The 22170-nt window shown below is 32.8% G+C and overlaps 2 protein-coding genes and 1 non-coding gene across 6 annotated transcripts; 2 read left to right on the top strand and 1 right to left on the bottom strand.

Moving 5' to 3' along the window:
* Positions 1-2630: 2630 nt before the first annotated feature.
* LOC110807709 (uncharacterized protein At4g19900-like) lies at positions 2631-5372 on the bottom strand. Its single transcript, XM_022032911.2, has 2 exons — positions 3827-5372; positions 2631-3088 (listed from the first exon to the last, which is right to left on the bottom strand). The coding sequence occupies exon 1, from the start codon at positions 5294-5296 to the stop codon at positions 3872-3874; it is 1425 nt and encodes a 474-aa protein (XP_021888603.2). The 5' UTR covers positions 5297-5372; the 3' UTR covers positions 2631-3088; positions 3827-3871.
* Positions 5373-16845: 11473 nt separating this feature from the next.
* On the top strand, positions 16846-16925 carry TRNAL-UAG (transfer RNA leucine (anticodon UAG)). The gene has a single exon. It is a non-coding gene; the product is annotated as a tRNA-Leu (tRNA).
* A 1851-nt stretch (positions 16926-18776) lies between these two features.
* Positions 18777-21893, top strand: LOC110807731 (Carbohydrate-binding-like fold). Of its 4 annotated transcripts, none has more exons than XM_022032942.2 (5): positions 18777-19114; positions 19438-19480; positions 19574-19734; positions 19824-20570; positions 20887-21374. In XM_022032942.2, exons 1-5 carry the CDS (start codon positions 18896-18898, stop codon positions 21319-21321), a joined length of 1605 nt encoding a protein of 534 aa, XP_021888634.1. In that variant the 5' UTR covers positions 18777-18895; the 3' UTR covers positions 21322-21374. The 4 variants fall into 4 exon arrangements, with proteins under 4 accessions (XP_021888634.1, XP_021888635.1, XP_021888637.1 ...); XM_022032943.2 differs by lacking the exon at positions 20887-21374 and adding an exon at positions 21381-21893 and having other exon boundaries at positions 18779-19114; XM_022032945.2 differs by lacking the exon at positions 20887-21374 and adding an exon at positions 21385-21617 and having other exon boundaries at positions 18779-19114.
* The last annotated feature ends 277 nt before the right edge of the window (positions 21894-22170 follow it).

Below are 22170 nucleotides of genomic sequence, written 5' to 3'. Positions count from 1 at the left end.
TATGACTACTTGATCTCAATGATCTAACTCATGAAGAACCTCAATCAACTCTCCATAATGTTCAGAGAGAAACTTTCTATTTTGTTCGGCTGTAAAAGCTTTTTGATTCAAAGCACAAATTTGTAACTCATTGCTTCCATTTCCATATTTCATAAACAGTAGGTAAGTACACATAGTTCTTCATAACTTCTAGAGTCATGGACATCAAGAACCACTTTTCATTTTGATTTTCGACATACCATTTTTCCCAGCCAGTTTCTGATTCTGCAAGTGACTTTGTCTTGCCAAAATGTATGAGACTTTCACCCTTTGGGCAACGTGCATCTTCGTTAGTTGTGACCAAATATCATAATTTGATTTAATAAGAACAATCCTTATACTGAGAATTCCTTTAGGTTTTGTTCTAAACAATTCCATTGTTTCAGTCATTTTCTCAAAAAAAAAAAAAAAAGTTTCAATTCTTTCATAATTCAACGAGTCAAGACTTTGATACCAACTTGAAAGTTAAGGAAAATATGTTTTTCAACTCATTGATATTAGAATATACATAACAATATATAATGTACAATGGAACTTGAAATGAGAAATTGACTTATTCTAAATTAGAAAAAAAAAATATCATTCTATAATTACACAAACCCTAAATCAATGAATGGTGGAATACAATCAAATAAATTTTATTGTATAATCCTTAAATTATTAAGAGAAAATATTTTAACACCGTAAACAGCCACGTGGTCCACTCGCTGCCATCGACAAATCTACCAATGATGTTAGTAGTAAAAAAAAAAACGAAATTTAATATTTAGGCTATGCATTATCTATACATTACTATGCTCCGTTAAGCGAAACATGATAGGCTAAAATCATGCATCTCTTGTACTTAATTTACAATTAATATTCAAATTCTAAACTTTTACTTTTAACACTATCTCAAATATTAGAATAAATCAACCATCTTAAAAATTCAATATATATATATATATATATATATATATATAAGATTTGAGGAAATAAGAAATTCATTTTTTCCCAACAAAATTCTTAATCCTTCCAAAATGTATAAAAGGGATTAGAAAATTAGTAGCTTCAGCAGAGTTTATAAATCTATCCTCCCTGCTTATGATATACATATTTTCTTCTTTCTAAATTACTGTTTTCCCACTTGAAATTTTATTTCACGAGTTCATCACATTATTTGGCAAACAAAAGTATTAACCAATTGTTAATTTTCTTTTAAAGAAAGAACAAGAACCGTATGTTTTTCTCTTTCCCAATCTTGCTTGTATTTAGGAAACCAAATGGTACATGTTTGAAGACTTGGAAAAGTTAGTAGACTAAACGTGCATGAAGTACCTCGTGGGTTATTTTTTTCCAAATAGGAAACTAAGTAGTCAACTTTGTGTAGGCCATTTTTTCTTTGTATTAAATAGGAAAGTAAGTAGATTATGTATCTGTCTTCCCGATTAAATAATGGTTTTTGTGTGTTTATTAGTTATGAATGTTGTTTAGAAAGCTGTATCTACCTCCGTTTTTGTATTAATTAATAAGAGAACAAGCATTCCTTATTTGAAGATTACTTTTTTTCTGCTGGCGGCTATCTTGTTTATAAAGTAAGCTTCAATTATTTCTTATTCTTTAAACATAAAATCATTTGACGAATACATACATACATATATATATATATGAATGTATGTATTACATACATCAAATCATTGTTGTATATGCATTATACATACATTATACATAAAATAAAAAGTTGGTAGGCTTATATGTTATGTCCAAAACGCTAAATTTGACTTTACAATCCCTTTTTTTTAAAAAAAAAAAACAATTTTAAGTGTTATACTTTTTAAAAAATTCTGATTTAATTATTGACTGTAAATTTATACTTACACAATTAATAGAATTACCATATGACTTAGGTTGGATATGTATCATACTTTTGATTAGGTTAATATTCATGTTAATTGATACGTATACGATAATATAACATCTTACGTTAAAAAAATTAATATTTTAATTACATATTTAAAAAATCAAACATATCAAACCAAAAAAGAAGACATTATTTGCATAATATAGTTTTGACAATAGTCTACATCATTGATTGAATTGAAGCTGTTGTCTACAAGTTAAGTGTGTGTGTATGTGTATTTTTTTAATTTTTTGTTAAAATACATAAAAATTAATTTATTTATACATCAAACACCATACGACATCAATATGAATATTGACCCCAACTAGAATGAGATACGTGTTTAATTTAGATCTACGTAGTACTTTCAATAGTTGTGTTAAACTACATTAATGGTTCGAGATTAAAAATTATTTTTAAAAAAAGTGTAAGTACTAAAATTATAAAAAAATAGTGTATTGACTAATTTAAATATTTCTAAATAGTATATAAATCAATTTAGTATTTTGTTTTATATGTTATTATCTTTTTGTATCCAAATAAACTCATATTTAATGAATTGAGTAGGTAGCATAAAAAATATATTTAAGAATTACTTTGGTAAAAAAAAAAAAAAATTAGTGTTGATAGAAACTCAAGATGTCTTTTTACAATCCTTAAGTGGTAAGTTTTGTTTATTTAGAATTTGAAAAGAATAAAAAATTTTAGCATATTGTTTCTTATTAAGTAAAAATAACAACAGATCGAGTTAAAATAAAATTCGGCTCAAAGAGCTTCAATTAGGTTCGAGTTTAAATTTTGCGAAACTTAGAAAAGCTTGATTAAGTCGAATAGGAGCGCTTCATGGACCAATTAGTTCGATTCTGCCCCTGGATTGCTTCTTTGAAATCATCATGTAAAATTATTAAGTAAAAAATACAGGAATTCTTTAATGTCCTATCTACAACATAAATATAATATATATACATTTATACATACATATATATATATATATATACACACACAATCTTATAGCGAACTTTGAGAAAAACAAAAAGTAGAGCAGGCCAAAAAATTGAGTATTAGTGTATAAAGAGAAAAAATTGGTAAGGAAGACAAAATTTGATACTACCGGCCAGCTTTCAGCAATGAGAAGGAGGCATCTAATGTTGACTGGTTCCATTTAGTTTCCTGATCATAAAAACACCAACCCTTGATTTCGCCATTTTCATTACTCAATTACAATTAATAGAAAAACATGTCACTAGAAATTACAGAGGAAGATGATGAAGAGAACCCATTAACAAACACGTTGAAGAAGGAAGGGATCAAGAGGATTATAGAGTATCAGAAATCAATCTACTCATCTTCTTTGTCTGATAAAATTTCAGCTGAATCCTCCTCCACCCACCAAAGCAAAAGGTTAATGGAATTAATGGAAAGTGGAAATACATCTCTGAGGAGATTATTTGACATGGAAGATACAAGATTGGCTAATCATTTGAAAGATTACTATGGCCATCCTCCTGTAACAAAGTGGGAAAGTAACAGAGAAGATGAAGGCCATGATCCATGGCTAGCTATCAACGAGTTGACTCGACCTGACTCCGCTATTGAAACTCACTCCGTGAACCACCAGGTTGGGGTAAACACAAGGAGAAGGCAGAGAGCTAGAAATCGTAAACTGACAAGGAAAAAGTCATTTAAGAGATTGCCTGGTGGGTTGAGATGCATGATCTTTAGATTCAGATTGAGGATTAAACGAGTTAGGATTATGATTTGTAGTAAATTTTTTTGAAACTGTAACCAAATTATTCTTCACAGTTCTATGAGATTCAGTGTACTGTAGTTATGTTTATCCACAAATGAACAAGACATGAAAAGAAGAATTAGAAGTTTAAAGGAAAAAAAAACAAAAGAATTTCTCACGTTCTGATATTTGCCACTGAAGCACCCGCTTTCAGAGTATCAGCATCATCTTTTTCTGGAAGAAGCTTGATCGCAGATAACACAGTGATCAGAAATTAATTTTTCTATCACACTTCCTTTTTCGATTGGGAATCTCCTGCTCTGCTTGTTCCATAGGTGCAACCCATAAGTTTCGTTACTGAGTTGCAGAAACTTCGCTTCAACCCATCTTGAATCCTTTCCAGTTTTGGGGCTTGAAAAAAGATTCTGTATTCTTGTCCAGCCAACTGGGTAAAACGCCGTGGGAGACAACACTGTGAAATTATATCCCGGTTTTCCTTCTACTTCATGAACCACTCTGGAAACCAAGTAAGGTCCGTTATGTCCCCATTTATTTCCGTCGAAAGTTGCAGCAAATTCTTTCATGAAACTCAGAAGAAGTGGATGGTTCATATCGAATATCAGAACTGCATTATTTAATCTTGTCCAGTTCTTGGAGGTCACATCAATGGCCTGTGCTCCTATTGAATTACTCAACTCTTTAAAACTTTTCAGAACGATGAAGTCTGTGTCTAAGTAAACGCCGCCGTATTTGTACAGAACTGCAAGTCTGATTAGATTAGATAGATTTTGAGCCAGTGGAATCTCACCCGGGTCCTTGCTTCCGCTCTGAATTTCATCGAGCCAAATTTCAGCAGGAGTGTTATTGAACAGAAGAGGTAAGTCAGGGGTGACTGCAGCGAGTTTAAACCCTCGATCAAGTAGCGGCTTCATGATGTTGTATCCAAGTGGAGAATCCATTGTTGTTGATATAATCATCAAGCAACCATGTGGGTGAGATTTGAATACACTTTCCATGGCTAAGACTTCTCTTCTTCCAAAAGAACTTGCCGGAGAAATCCATGTCATGAAGAACCTAACCTCACAGTCGTCGTTGAAAAATTCAAGAACTCGACCATGAAACTGCCGCGTTAAGTTGTTTGACTTGAAAATCTCAATTCGTGGCAGTCTTTCCTTGAACCACGCAACCCTTTCTTCTCTTGTCAAATGCAACGGAGGCTTTATAGAACTTATCTGACCTTCACTATCAAGAACTTCATTATTGGCCCCTTGCGATTTCTCAGAAGAAATCAGTGGTAGTTGCTGGTTTTCACTACTGAATTTTTCACGACGATCAGACTCCTCTTCATCTTTCCTGGAAGACAGTGCTCCCAAATTAGGAACAACAACGGTGATTCGTTGGCCATCAACGTCTTTGTATCTCGTAAACTCAGTGATTAATCCTTTGGAACTCGAAGTTGCAGAATATTGCAGAGATAGGTTATAGACGATGCCGTCTGCGTAGATTATAAAAATGACAACAGCAAAGACGATGGAAGAGAAGAGAGGAGACTTCGTGCGACTAAATTGGCGGTAATCAAACATCTCTTGCGAGAAGCCGCGCAGTGTTATGAAAAATCGATAGAGAGAAAGCTTGAAGGAAGCTGGCATGGCGATCGTATGCTAATCGAGGGTGCGATATAATATAGAGGAAGACAAGTAATTTAAAACCGAATACAACTCTCTCTTTTTCTTTTCTGAGTTTGTTTCAATTTAGGTGTTAATTAATTAATTAATTAATTATGTTGCAATTCAAAGCGTGTTTAAGAGAGATTAAAACGTAGTTGGAAAACTAGAAAGCCGCCAGGGGGACTGAGTCTCTCATATGAGATGTTGATATGGGCACGTCGTTCTCAGTGGGGTCCACTTACGTAAAAGCGAGAGTAGAAAATTAAGATGTTGAAACTTATCTTTCTAACAAAACATTGTTTCTTAGACTATCTACCATGTGATACTACGTCGTTTTATGCCTAACCCCCACCCCACCTTCTAATTAAATTAATTGCTTATATATAATTCATTAAAACAATATATATATATATATTGTTGAAAGCAATTAATTAATTTATTATCCAAAGCATGATAGAAAGGGATCTATCTTACTCCATGATGTATGACTTAACTTTGATTACATATAATTAATTATAAATGAAATATTTATCAATTACTATTTATTTTTTACTCAAAAATATCATTTGATTTTTAGTACTAAAAATACCATTTAAAGAATGTTATGGATTCAATTATCATTTTTTATAATTATAAATCTCAAAATTTTATATATGTTACGTAAAAAAATAACATAAATATCCCTAATTATTAAATTAATAATCTTCTTGTTTGTTTGTTTGTTTGTTTGTGTGGTTAGGATATAGTTACATGTATAAAAACATTATATACATATATATATGTATGTATAAGATAAACATATGATTTGATTAATTAATTTTGATCAAAAAGACGTTTCAGTACATGGAAATTAAAGTATACACATTTATATTGGGCGTAGATTACGTGCTAATCATGAAGAATAAGATACTCTAATAAATACTGGCCAAAAAATTACAATTGGTAAAATATTTTTTTAATATTAATCCGATTTATTGATCAACAATATTCCTCCTGGAATTTAGCTACGTGTATGAAGTCCATGATATATATATATATATACAGGCATGGTGTGTGTGTGTGTGTGTGTGTGTGTATATATGAAGTCCATGGGTGTGTATGTATATGTAGGCATGCATGTACGTGGGGAAGCAAGAGTTTGGTGCATATATATATATATATATATATATAAGTGACCTGTTTGTTGTTTCTTCGGGACATATACAATTCCAAAATGTGATGCATAGCCGATGTTTTTTTTAATGTAATTGGCATCTCATTTTATAACGGACTCGGAAATTTTAAAATGAAATATGTGTATTAAAAAGGTCAAATGCGGAAACGAAATAAAAATTTGATTAACATCCCTTACACCAAAACCAAAAACGTGCTCAAAGTATAAAAGAACAAATTAAGTAAAAGAGAAACTCGGAAATAAAAGTTATAAATATAATTACGGAGTCTTCAGGCGTCCCCTTTGCCGTCTTCCTGCAGAACGGGCTCGAGAACAATGTATTCCTGATCTGAAATGATTAAATAAGGAATGAGCTACACCAGCCCAGTAAAAACATCACACTATCTCACCATCACGGAGGTAAAGGTGGGTAGAAAATACAAAAAGACCAATAGAGCATAATTTACAACAAATTCTTTTATCAATAATAAAATCCTTTACTATCCACTTACCTCGGTGAAATTCATAAAACAATATACGAAAGCAATAACATTATCATTATCATGAAATCATATGAGCTGTATAACATAATACTCATCACACCTTTGCAATTCAATCATTACACAACATATTTTTCCTCATTTACCAGCCTATTAGTATCCATGGGGATCCATAGGGGTCCCGCTACCCGTGAACCCTTAACACTTGTAATCAGATTCCAGGACCGTCCGGTATGGGTGCCAAAACTATAAACCTCAATACCCCGTCTGGTATGAGGATGAAACGGGTCGTCCCCATACCCCGTCCGGTATGGGCGCCAAAACACATAAGGTCTCCATACCCCGTCCGGTATGAAAGACCACAATCCCGGTAGGGTTCCCTACGGACCCGGTCCGTCTACCATCTCCCAAGATATCTAGTCAGGCTGACCACATTATACAATTATCAATTTACATAACCTTTCATTCCCCTTTTCTTCAGTCAGCATCATCAATTCACACACAAACAAGCAAACCAATAATTTATGTCAAACAAGACAACATACAACATCGGTTTCTCAGTCATTCAACACATAATTAATAAAACAGTAATATATGCACACGAAACTATGAAATGAAAACATCAGATCTCATACTGTATTTAAAACCGTAAAATAGGCCAAACAACAGCTAACCGACAAACACACCAGACTCGGGCTCCATTAGCGACCTTAAACAATTTCACACATCTGTTGATTCATGAAATACCGTTTTATCATTTATTGAACTTTAATACCGTGATAGGAAATAGGGTGAGGGGTCCTTACTTGTTTCGGGGTCCGAATACGGCTCTACAGTGCGCCTGCAGGCTGTCCCTAATTTTTCCTGAATTTTTTCTGGGGAACTGAAACGCACTACTGGTACCTGCACGTGTCCTAAAAAATCTCAAATTAGACCCAGGGCCCCTTTCGGCCAATATCGCAATTCTGGCACGGCGGCTCCGCCGTGCTCCGGCGGCGATTCGCCTCGGGTTGGCCGTTTTCGGTCGTTTCCGGCCGAATTCGGCCACACTTGCATCGGTCCCTACGATAAAACAACCCTAGGGCCCTCAGGGGGCCAAAAAATTACGAAAAACCGAAGTTTACCAGCGGCGGCTCTCCGGCGAGGTTCGTGTTTTGGTGACTTGGCTCTGATCAACCTGTAGAGAAAAGAATGGTGATCACGATGATATAAAAATTGTATCAAACGGAGGCCAGGAAGGGCCTCATCGGAGGCAAAAATCGAGGAGGGGCGCGGCGGCGCCGCTGGGTTTCGGCCATGTTTTCCGGCCGTTTGGCCGGGATTTTGGCTCTGATTTGGCCACAGGAGAACTCAGCATTGAAAAACGAGCCGGGGTATGAAATTTACCTCGATCGGCGGTCGAAAAACTCCCCGGTGCGGCGGCGGGTGGCGGCAGCCGGCTCCTCCGGCGTCTGGTTCGTCTTCTCCGGCGAGGGAGGCGGCTAGGGTTTTTGTGGTCAGGTGTGGGGGTTTTATTTATACCCTTTTGCCTTTTAATCACAGCCGTCCATTTTGATTAAATCTGGGCCGTTCGTACTTGATTGAATCTGTGTCGTCCGTGCGCGTGCATCTGGGCCGTCCGTGCGCACGCTTGATCTGGGCCGTCCGTGCACGCGGGGACGCATCTAGGTCGTCCGATCGCGCGCACGCGGATCGCCCACGTGGCCCGTTCCCGGGTCGACGTGGTCTTGCCACGCGGCAGGTCCTGGTTGGCCAGGGCTGCTGACGTAGCCGCTGACGTGACGCTGACGGGGCACAATTTTTCTAAATTACGTTTTGACCTCGATTTCCTATTTTCTTTTCAAAAATACCCCCTGAATCCTAATTTTTACCCATTTTTCTCAAAATTAATTTCAATTAAATCCAAATAATATTTTTACCTCATTTTATCATTATTATTATTTTTAATTGATTTATTTAATTTAATTTAAATTTTTCTTAATTAAAATAAAAATAATAAAATTATAAAATAAACTAAATAAAATTAATAATAATAATAATAATAAAAATCAAGAAATTATTGGGTGTTACACATTTGGATATTTATACGTGGCATGCTCTTCATATATATGTATATATATATATTTGCTGTTTGGTCAAACACGGCGAAATCGATTTCTTTTTTGTAAAAATGAAAAAAAAAAAAGAAGTTTCAGTCTATTTTATTTATTTTAATTTGACTCATTTTATTTATCTCAGTCAAAAAAAAAATAATTGTTACAAAATACTTCTTCATTAAAAAAAAGGATAAATTTATTAAAATTTAATTTAATTTAATCATACATCTTTATCAATATAATAATAAATTAAATTATTATTTTTATTTAATTAAATATTATACATCGATTCTTGTCATTGTATAACATACTCACGAAATAATAAATTTTATATTTTTAATAAAATTAAATTTCGTCTTTTTTAAATAAAATATAAAAATTTTAATAACTAAAAATAAATTTTTCTAATTAATTTACTTATATTTGCTGAGTTTTTATTGTTTGTTAGTCACAATTAGTTTCATGATTTTAAAACTTGGATTTTTTAGTTATATTTTATAAAAATAACAAAAATTATGTGCACGTAATGTTTAATTTTAGTAATTAGGTTGGGGTGTACATTTACTTTAACAAATAAGTTAAAGTAAATGTTCGTATTTATTTATCTTCATTAGATAACAATTAACTTCATGTTTATTATCATTATTTACATTATTTAAATAAAATAAATAAATTGTTCGGCTCATATATTTAAATTAATCTTACTTTCAAGCTTTATTAACAAAATATATATAATGGTAAAATACAAAAAAAAATTCTACGATTTTCTGTAATAATTTTTATAAAAATATTATTTAGCTAAAATATTTATCAATTTTGAAGATCAAAATTATAACAAAAAATTTCTTATGAAATAACAAATAGTTTACATGATGAAATAATATTTTTTGTATAAAAACAAATGCCAAAATAAATTTGAAAAATAATTAAGACCATAACATAAATTCTTTTCTTGATTAGTCTTATGTTGCTACGCATTTTTTAATGATCTTAATATAAAAAAATAATAATATTTGTAAAGTTGATCATAATTATTACCATAATTATAATTAATTATTTGACTTATTTTTGTATAAAATATATATATTCAAAATTATAATAATTGAATATGATAATATTTAATCATAATTAAAATAAATTTTTATAGTTGTTTAACTATTGGGGATATAAGTTTTATGTTCACAATTTGATTATTAATATAATATATCAAATATATTATTATTTGACAATTTATTTTAATATATGATAATAATATTTTTACTATCATATTTATTATCTTATCTTTTAATTTATGTGATAAAGTTCTTGATTAAATTTATAAACTTTACATCAAGATGAAAATCTTGATAATGAGAATAAAACTTTTTATAATTTAATTTAAAATATTATTAATCGTTGGATCATCAAAATAAGATATTAATAATATGGTAATACTAATACATATATGATAGTCTCTATAAGATAAATATTAGTTGATTTCATAAACTAAATCATATATATTGATTATGCATACGGAGATATGATCATTGAACTGACCCAATTAAAAAATTTTTGTAGCGCCCGGAAAGGAGGAGGGAAAAAAAAAAAAAAAAGGGCCACGTCGGCAGCCACGTCAGCAGGCCCGGTCAGCAGTCCCAGCCAATCGGGACCTGCCACGTGGCAAAACCACATCGTTCCAAAAAGGGCCACGTTGGCGATCCGCGTGGGCGCGATCGGACGGCCCAGATTTAATCAAAAACGGACGGCCCAGATTAAAACAAAATAGACGGCTGAGATCAAAAGGCAAAGGGTTATAAATAGAACCCCCACACCAGACCACAAACCCTAGCCGCCTGCCGCTCGCCGGAGAAGACGAACCAGAAGCCGGCCGCCGCCACCCGCCGCCGCACTGGAGGAATTTCTGACCGCCGATCGAGGTAAATTTCGTACCCCCGACTCGTTTTTCCACGCTGATTCCTCCTGTGGCCAAATCGGAGCCAAAATCCCGGCCAAACGGCCGGAATACACGGCCGAAGCCCAGCGGCGCCGCCGCGCCCCTTCTCGGTTTTTGCCTCCGATGAGGCCCTTCCCGGCCTCCGTTTGATGCAATTTTTCTATCACCGTGATCACCATTCTTTTCTCTACAAATTGACTGGAGCCGAATCACCAAAACACAAACCTCGCCGGAGAGCCGCCGCACCCGAGAGCTCCGCCGCCGGTAAGCTCCGTTTTTCCGTGATTTTTTGGCCCCCCGAGGGCCCTAGGGTTGTTTTCTCGCAGGGACCGATGCGAGTGTGGCCGAATTCGGTCGGAAACGGCCGAAAACAGCCAACCCGAGGTGAATCGCCGCCGCCAGCGGCGGCGCCGTCGCCGGAGCACGGCGGAGCCGCCGTGTCGGAGTTGCGATTTGGGCCGAAAGAAGCCCTGGACCTAATTTGGGTTTTTTTTTGGAACACGTGCAGGTACCAGTGGTGTGTTTCAATTCCCCGAGGAAAATTCAGGGAAAATTAGGGACAGCCTGCAAGCGCACTGTGAAGTCGTGTTCGGACCCCGAAACGTGTAAGGACCCCTCACCCTATTTCCTATCACGGTTTTAAAGTTCAATAAATGATAAAAATAGTATTTCATGAATCAACGAATGTGTGAAATTGCTTAAGGTCGCTAATGGAGCCCGAGTCTAGTGTAATTGTCGGTTAACTGTTATTTGGCATGTTTTACAGTCTTAAATGCAGCATTGGGTTTGATGTTTTCATTTTATAGTTTCGTGTGCATATTGTACTGTTTTATTGATTATGGATTGAATGACTGGGGTGTTGATACTATATGTTGTCTGTTTGGCATAAATTATCGTTTAGCTTGTTTGTATGTGATTGAAATTGCTGACTGAGGGAAAAGGCGAATGAAAGATTATGTGAATGGAAATTGTATAATGTGTTCAGCCTGACTAGATATCCTGGGAGATGGTAGACGGACCGGATCCGTAGGGAACCCTACCGGGATTGTGGTCTCCCATACCGGACGGGGTATGGAGATCTTATGTGTTTTGGCGCCCATACCGGACGGGGTATGGGGACGGCCCGTTTCACCCTCATACCGGACGGGGTAATGAGGTCTATGGTTTGGCGCCCATACCGGACGGGGTATAGGGACGGTCCTGGAATATGGTCTCAAGTGTTAAGGATTAACGGGTAGCGGGACTCCTATGGATCCCCATGGATACTAGTGGGCTGGTGAATTAGGAAAATATGTTGTGAAACTATTGAATTACGAAGAGTGTGATAGATATTATGTTGTACAGTTCATATATATGTTTTCATGATGATGGTAATGTTATTGCTTTCGTATATTGTTTTATGAATTTCACCGAGGTAAGTAAATGGTAAAGGGTTTATTTATCGATAAAAGGATTTGTTGTAAATTATGCTCCATTGGTCTTTTTGTGTTTTCTACCCACCTTTACCTCCGTGACGGTGAGATATCGTGATGTCTTTACTGGGCTAGTATAGCTCATTCCTTATTTAATCATTTCAGATCAAGAGGACATCGTTCCCGAGCCGCTTCCGCAGGAGGACGACGAAGGGGACGCCTAAGGACTCCATAGTCACATTCGTAGTTTTTACTTTCAAGTTTCTCCTTTAGGTAGTTTAATCTTTTATATTTTGTGAGCACGTTTGGGTTTTAGTGTAAGAGATGTTATTCAAATTTTGACTTCGCTTCCGCATTTGATATTTATAATACAAATTCCATTATGAATTACCGGGGCTGTTACAATTTTAATAGTTAATATTACATTAAACTGTCAATAGAGTACTATTTTATTTTAATGAGACGTACAAATTTTCTTAAACCTGATATTATCATAGTAATTGACAAGTCATTTATTATATTTTAATTGTAAATATCTATATTTATAAAATTGTAGTTGAAAAGATATTGAGTTTGATTAAATACTTGTAAAATTAATGATTTATCAAGACAGAATCTGTCAACTTTAATAATAAGTTTAAACTTTATGTTATCATTTATTATAACAACTAAATTAAAATATTAGTCAAGACAGTTGAATGATAGAAAAAAAGAGTTTTTTATGGCATTTACTAGTCAATTATAATTGACATGTAACATACTTGGTTACCTATTAGAATTTGACAGTTAAACCATATCCTATGGTTAATCCGGAGAAATAATGACGGAAAAAAATATTACATCTTTCTTTAGTAGGTTCTTAAGAGTAATTGTATATTTCATGTTATCCAATCGTTGATGAGTGTTTATAGACGTCAACCTTAATTAATAAATTAGTTTGATCAATTTATTATTGGTTTAGTATTGAACCTATGAGGTCGTACACTAACGAATGTTTTAACTTTTATTAAATAAATTAATTATTTTAATTATTTGATAATTAAATTAAAAAATTTAATTTAATCAAATAAATAATTTTTTTAAATAAAATATTATTATCTTCTTTGTTAGTACCAAAAAATATAATTAATATTATCGATAAATTAAATTTTTTTATTTTTAAAATAAAAAATTAATATTTATATTTTAAAGTTATTATATTATTAATTTAATAATATAATATATGTGATTATTATAATAATTAAAATTATTATAAAATTTAATTTGAAATTAAATTAATTTATAAAATTATTTTATTAAATAATAATAATTAAAAAAGGAAGAAATATATATATGATATATATATATATATGTAAGTAAAAAAGAAGGAGGTATATGAATCCAAATAGATTTAGACATCAAAAGAAATTCCTTCACCCATGCCACCTATATATATATATATATATAAGTGGGAGTTTGAAAAAAGGTGGAGAGGTGAGTTGAAAAAATTTGCAGCGCACCAAAAATAAAAATTGTAAAATTTTTTGGCAAAAAATTTTAGTATATATATTATTCAATTTGTTTGTGTGTTTCATTCATCAAAAAGTTAAATAAAAAAATGTTGGTTTCAGTGTGTATCTGCATATAGCGTTTGTATTTTCTAAGAACTTGCAGTAAGATATATTTTAAATTTGATCTTTTAACTTGTAATATAATTTTTAAACACAAATACATCATATCGAATTTTTTTATCTTATATTATGTATTATGCATATATTACAATCTTATAATAAAATAAAATAAAATTTTTATGAAAATAATTTATTTTAAAAATAAAAATTTATCGATTTTATTGTAAATAAAATCAGACATTAAAGATTATATTATAAAATACTCTTTCATAATGTATGTAAATTAATATGTTTGTGATATTTATTTATTATTTTTTATTTAAATTTCCTTCAATCCCTAACTATACTTATCACTATTATTTTATAATTACATTATATATAATTTTCACTATTCACATATTACGAAAAATGACATTACGATAAATGAAAGAAACGATGTCGTTTCATGGCTTGGATGTCAAAATGCCTTGCTTTGAACCGCGTCGTTTGGGCCAATCGGGACTGACTTTGCTGGGCCAACATTAGAAGATTTGAAAAGCTCTGGGCGACATTACGGTCAGGTCATGTTCAATTACATTACAGTAAGTCCACCCTTTCCGTACATGTCTCGCAAAATTCAACTTCCAACTCATCTTGTAAATTTCCTTATTGGTTTTTTAACTTTGCAATTTCCTAAATTCCTTTTTATTTGTTACAACTCTCTCTTTTCTTATTAATTCACGTGATTTTTTTTTTTTACTTATTATAACTAATTTAGTATTTATTATTTGATTATAAAATATGATAATAAAAGAAAAAATATTATCTCTCGATCCAATATGTCTTTATCAACTTGCTTTTATTAGTCATTACTTTGAATTGCAAGTCAATTTCTTTGCAATTGATGTTAGAAAACAAACTTTAAAGTAATCTTAAATGATTTTTGAACCTTGGAAATTTCTTTTGAACAAGAAATTAGTATCTCATATATTTAGTATTTGTATTTCACATTATGATACAATATTTAAGTAATTACAATGTAAAATATATACGATATCTTCTATTCTAATTATATTACTTACGTATGTAGTGATGATCAACCCTCTAAAATTAAAGTTTGATGACGTGATATTTCAAAACTACTTATTTAGTAATTTGTATTATGAGTGAATTTTTTTATAATTTTTTAGAATTTATAGTCGGAAAAAAATTAATTAGTTTTTGAAAAGAGTATAATAATATTTTTTTAGAGTTTGATGGATTACTCTATGTAAATATTTTTTATAAATCAAATGTTGATGTTACCTTTCAATTCCAGAATGGTTTAAACTACATATTGTTTGCAAAAATTTCTTCGGAAAAAAGTATCATTTGTAAGGATGATAAGAGCACTTAAGACTCATATGGTACTTATGGCAAAAACTTTGTATTTTATATTTATTTTGTTGTTTAAAACAATATTTTAATTCAATTATTACTTATTTTAGAATCAATTTATAAATTAATTTGTTTATTGATGATGTCAAAAAGTTTATATATTTATTTATATTTATATATTTTTTTTAATTTATAGATTTTTATGATCAAATTACAAATAAATTAGTTAGAAAAATACTTAATCTATCTCAGTAGTTAGGAGTTTGTGTATTTGGAAGAGATTTCTAATTATTGTTACCTTTATACTATTCCAAGACAACTATTTTTCTATTTGACTAATGATTAATACTTTTCTAGAAAGAAAAAAAAAAAAGATGTTAATTTCCACCGGCCTTCTTCCAAGGTTATTTACATTAAAGTTAAACATAGTAAAATTTACTAGTATTGATCTAGTAAAATTGTTGAGTGAAAATTCTAACTTTTGAAAGTCTCTTGCATCATGTATAAAATATTGGGTTCCCCTAATAAATCTATTCCTTCAAAAGAAAGGTATTTGTAGAATTAGGAAAGTGAATCTGGTACAGAGTGAGACTTTTCACAACTAATTTTCTATCATTCTAAATTTTTACTCAATAAATACTTAAGAGTTTATTCACGTGTAATTCAATAATCGTGAATTGTGAATTTATTAAAATTCTCTGCAAACGTAATGAATTAAACCTAAATAAAATATCAATTCTCTGAGATATGACCTGAAAATTTATGGGGTTCAATACAAATAAATTTAAGCTCATTGTATAAGTGGAAAGAATAGTTCCATGCATTGCCAAGTCCAATTAGATCATAAATTTCTTGTATATATGTATGCAAGCAAAACTAGTTTATCAAAATAACGTGAAAATAGAGAAGGTTAAGTGAAAGAACCCCGTAAAAGATAACTAAAAAATTTTGTTACTCTTCATTGTTTCTCCTAGTTTCGATTCTACTTACGTTTTACAGCACGTAAGTTTTAATTTTTTTTGCATATCTGGTTTAGATAAAACATCGAATTTTGTTGTTGTAATTTTATTTTTAATTAAAATTTGAATATCATATGAATATTTTCTCAAATTGTTTTGAAGTTTTGTCTTCATAAGAAAAGAGCAAAAAAATTTAGCTCGAAAAATATAGACAATAATAATTAGCAAGAAAACTATATTAATATGAACACTTGATTTTTCTTCTCTATATAACTTGGATTTAGTGATAAAATTATATTGAAAAAGTTTCATGATTATAATATAAAAAGTCATTTGTAGAAAAATATATAATTATAAAACCTAATGGATCGTTGGTGTATAAAAATATTGAAATTATATGATCAGAAATTAGTGCTTATGAACAGAGATCATTAGTTAACCAAACATGTAGAAGATGTGAGAGATTTTGGGGTTATTAGTACATGATTTTCTTTGTTCGCTTAGACCAACAAGACAGTTTGGCCGAGTGGTCTAAGGCGCCAGATTTAGGCTCTGGTCCGAAAGGGCGTGGGTTCAAATCCCACAGCTGTCACTATTTTTTCCTTTTTTCTTTTAAGTTACAATGATTGCTTCTGATTTGCTGCTTAAAATAAATTAAATTATTTATTTGCCATCAACAACCAGCTTTAATTATTTTTTTAATTTTTTTTTTAGTTAGTAACATAAAAAGTATAGTGTTAATTAAGTTTTTTTTTTAAAAAATAAATAGTATATTTTTAATCTTTAATAATAACTTAAAAAGGTTTTTTAGTTATTTGTAATTTATAAACAGCTTTAACCATCACATTGTAATTTGTAAATTCAGTGTAAGTATAATATTTATTAAGTTTTTAAAAATAATTTTGTGAATGTATTTGTTGAAAATAAATTTAAGAACGTGAAATATATTTATACTAGAACTTTCATCTTTTAAGTTCTTAATTTTTATCCAGTAATTTTTTTTTTTATTAATTATATTCTTCATATTTTCTTAAAATTAATAGTACATAAATGGTAATTTAAAAATGATTATTATTATTTTTTTTTTGTAATCAACAATTTGTATAAAGGAGTACTACTTTGTTCATTCTTAAACACAAATTCACTTGTTTCAAGTAGCTTCAAAAACCGCCTACTTCATATGGTAATTTGGACACATCCCATTACATTTCAACTTCTTTTCCCTCTAAATCATAAAAGTAATTACTTTTCTTCAAGGTGGGCACGTGAATAGTTGGCTGTTCGGTTTGCTTGCCAAGTACCCCAGAGAGCAGGCTGTGGGGATCGTTTGTTGTTTATGGGCGAAACGCAACGAATTAGTATGGGCAGGGAAAGTATTTTCTGGTGCCAAGCCCAGAAAATTAGAGTGGAGGGGGGGGGGTTGTTGCGGCTTACGGGAAGAGGAGAAATTGTCGCCCCCACCCCAGGCACTTTGGGAGTGCAACGTGGATGGCTCGGTTTTTAGGGCGGACGGGCTGGGTGGTTTCGGCGCGATTCTGGGGACAAGGTGATGGTGGTTTTCTCTAGGATCTCTTGGCATGCAGGGAGGCTCTACAGTATCTTATATCCCATCTACCGGGGCTTGGGTTTGTCGAGGTGGATGCCTTGCTGGTTTAAAAAGCGTTGTCTTCCGCAGCTATAAACTATGTATGAGAATGGAAACATTATTGAGAACTAGAAGACCCTTCTTGCGAGTTGCCCGGATATTTCAGTGGGCTGGGCTCGTAGGAATTGTAAGTCTGCAGCTCATCATGTTGCGCGGGCGTCCATGAAGTATTTGCTCTTTCATGTCTCGGATAATTTCATCCTGATTGCTGCTGATTCTTAATGAAATAAATTTTCCTTTTTTAAAAAAAAAAAAAATTCTAAATTTAAATACATATTGACTCTTAGTCAATTCAAAATAGTTAGCAGCATACTACGTTTTATATTAACCAATATTAATATTAATCAATATTTAACTAAATATAAAAATTTTGCCTGTTTCAAATTTATAATAAAAATTTTATTTAAATTCAAAATTATTATTTCTAATAAATTTCATAATGATTTCTAAATTTCTTTCAAACTTTAAGACTCAAACTATGAGGTTTTTATATTGGATTTATTTAACACCATTCATTGGTAACCAGAAAATTGGTCTTCACTTTGGATCGAGAGACGGACTCGTCTGATTCTCTGACAGACAAACGCCATCTTTACATCAAATCAACGGCGGAGGTTAAATGCAGTGACCACCGACGGTGACCCTAAAACTTCTCGAACCGCTAAACGGTTATGGACACTAAAACTTCTCGATTCTCACATTCAGGAACACCACGCCACGTGGAACCGGATCCGGGCCTTTTTATCCTTATTGGGACCCACCCCGCCATTTTATAAATAACAAAAATTAAATATAATTTTTTTTTTCCCCCCCCCCTCTTATCTCCCTCTTTCAGCCACCAGTAACGGATTTCTGAACGAGGGCACCTGTTGATCTCGTCTGTGTTACTTTCTTCTCGAACCACAACTGAGCAAGTGATGAAAACCCTAGGGACTTCTTTTTCCAAGGTCATCGTCAACAATTACGGAGACAGAGGCTTTTCTCCTTCCAGAGAAGTTTCCCTTAACAGACCCGATACCTGTTTTCTGCCATCAAACAAGCCTGTCAATGTCCTTAGGTTCTTCCATTTGGCTTCTGTAAAACACCGAATTCCTGAGCCGCTTCGTTTATCTTCTTCGCTGTCACCTGACCCCCAGGCATGTATCCTTTTGCATACTCTTCCAGTGTCTCCGTTCAGTTTATTGGTTGTCTGTCAAAGTTTGTTTCTCTGCTTTATTTGGCTTAGTTCATTGGCAATTCGAGCTCTTTTTTCTCTTTTTTTTCTTTTTTTTTCTGGAATTGAGAGAAGGTTGTGAAATTTTGGTGAATCATTTGAGAAGTTGTTAGTCTGCGAGTTTTTTTTCTTTGTTTAAAATCATAATTTCTTTTCTGTTTTCATTTTTTTTTAGATTATACTCTGTAGGATTTGTTTTTTTGTCTAAAATGATAAACTCAAAATCGAAAATGTGTGATCATGTAGGTAAATCTAGGCAATGAGGAGGAACCTCACATTCAAGAGAGTAGTAAGTCATTTTTATTCTTCTTTAGGATATATTTTTTTCTATTGTTTTACTTTAATCCATTCCAGGTCTCAATTTAGAACCTCTGATGTACAGATCAGTCAAATACAGTTCATGTCAAAATTCAGTTACAGAAAGAGTGCTGCTTTGGCCAGCATTTCTTCGTAGTAGGTGATCATCCTACGTTTGGCCAATGGGACCCAACAAAAGCAATACCATTAAACTGGTCAGATGGCCATTTTTGGACTGCCGAGCTGGTGAGTACCCACTCATGAAGATTATACAAGCTTTCGTATCAAGGAAAACTTTTTGATGTGGTACCTTGTTTTCTATTTTATTTTTTTAGGATATGTCCATTGGAAAAGTAATCCAATTCAAGTTCATACTGAAAGGAGTTGATGGTGAAATCTTGTGGCAACCAGGACCAGATCGGGTTTTACAAACTTGGGAAACTACAAATACAATCATGGTTTATGAAGATTGGGAAAATGCTGAGTGTCAAAAAGTACTCGAGGAGGAATCATTAACTAAAGGAGATGAAGAGCCTATCATTGGTTCAGAATTGTTGGTTTCTGCAGAGAACATGATGTGTCCAACAGATGAATTTGTACCTAATTTGAACAAGGAACCATTGCCTTCTATCCATGAGGAACAAACTGTTGCTAAGAATATTGCTCCTTCAGAGAAGCCTCTGACTATTGTAGCAGAGAATATCAATTATTCACGGGAGGATCTTGTGGCAAATTCAAGTAATAAGGTGACCAAAGTAAGGAGCACTGATTACGTCAAGAAGTCTCAAGCTGTTTCAAGGAGCAATGATTACGTCAAGAAGTCTCAAGCTGTTTCAAACAAGACTTTAGCGATCAAAGATATTAATGTGATCAATGGCAGAACTCAAGCAGGCAACAATGTGATTAATGAGGACATTGAACAAAATCTAATCACCAATTATGAAGTCCCTGTTCTGGTACCCGGCTTGACTCCATTACCTGAAGTGGAAGCAGAAGAAGCAAGCAGAGGTGAACCAGAGAAATGTATCACTGTTAATGCATCTGATGGAATCAATGAAGCTAAGAGTAACAGTTCGTCTAAGGTAATTGCTTTCTGATTTCAATGTTTGTTTTCTTGTTTACCATCCCAGTTTTCTCTTTTATTTCTCTACTATATCCTGCCAGTTGTGAGATAACATACAACTCCATTTAACTGGCGTCTCTCCATATTAAAGATTCCCTATCACTCAATTGGTTTCAGCTTGCAAGAACTTGGATTTTTGTTTTCCATGAAAGGGAATGTTTTAGAAGGAGAAGTACATAAGTAAAGCAACTCGTTCTTTCTTTTGATATAGCAATATTCCCACTATGACTGTCGGAGCAAGAGCTTCCTAAACATGATAAATTCATTATCTGCAGGCAGAAAGAATGGAAACTATCCACCTTGCATATTGTCTCAATGAACACAAACATAAAACCAGACCTCCAATAAAATCCTGTGAGGGAATATTTCCTCTGTTTTTTTTTCTTTTCTTGGATGTCAACAATTATATATTGTTTACAAAGTGGAATTTGCTATTTTTGTCATCAACAAATTATCAGTATCTGCAAAAGCATAGTACTTTCAGCACTTTCCATAGTCCTAGGAATGTGCAGCTGCTCCTTCAGAAATGTATTATATTTCCATCATATTTCAATCAAGAAATGAGCATCTTAATCTTTAAAAAGATACAGCACATCAATCATTCACCTGACCTCAATATTTTGGAGTTTATATTCTGTATGGTATGTTTTCAGAGAACAGATGACTCACATGTGACAGAATCTGATATAGCTGATACTTTGCAAATATAAATATGACCTCATGCTTATTTTCTTTTCCCCTCCGTTTAATGAAACCTAATAACATCCAGTTAGACAAGAAACAAGAAACCGATGATGCTGCACACCAAGAAGAAATATCTGAAATGCTCACTGATAATGAGGCAAAGCTCAAAAATGAAGTAAAAACAAAGCATCAATTTGCCACAGAAGCAAAGCAGCCTGACTCAGAGCCATTAGAAGGTAGTGTCTTTCAAAGTGATATGCAGTGGGGTCGGAGGACACTGCACAAGCTGTTTAACTACTTTTGGTCTGCTGTAACACTAAATAAACAGAACAGGTAGAGGATTATATTGGTTGGGTAGGTTGTATGTATATAATATGAATTTTGTTGTCTCAAATGTTTTTAGATCCACTATAGTGGTGCTGCGAGGTTGATAATTCTTTTAAAGGCATAATGCATATGCCATGAGATATATTGGCTAATTAGGATATGGAGTGCTGAATTAGGATACTCATGTCGTCTGTTAACTACACATTGAGAGAAGGATAAAATCCAAGGATTGTTTTTCATCTCAATATTATGGAGGAGCTGGATTTGGTTGTGATGTGTAGAAATATAATCTATCTGATGAGCGTAGATAATTCTTTGACAGAATGTTGGCATTGATGTTTAGCAACAGCCTACGTACTAATTTTTAATGAAAATTGCCAATTATCTGTGCAATAGGTTTTACATGTTTTGCCCACATGCTTCACGTTTATTCAGGCAACCTTCGAAAGCAAGATGTAACTAAGTAGTTGGTTTTATTTATTTTTGTGTTAGGACATAAATCTACTTGCCGCTTCATTCTCATAGTTAATTATAATTGAAAGACCAAA

The sequence above is a fragment of the Carica papaya genome, chromosome 8 (assembly GCF_054855325.1).
Source record: "Carica papaya isolate Zhongbai chromosome 8, ASM5485532v1, whole genome shotgun sequence".
In the NCBI taxonomy this organism is placed as follows: domain Eukaryota; kingdom Viridiplantae; phylum Streptophyta; class Magnoliopsida; order Brassicales; family Caricaceae; genus Carica; species Carica papaya.
The sequence above is the reverse complement of the archived record's forward strand: the minus strand, read 5'-3'. Positions and strand labels throughout refer to the sequence as shown.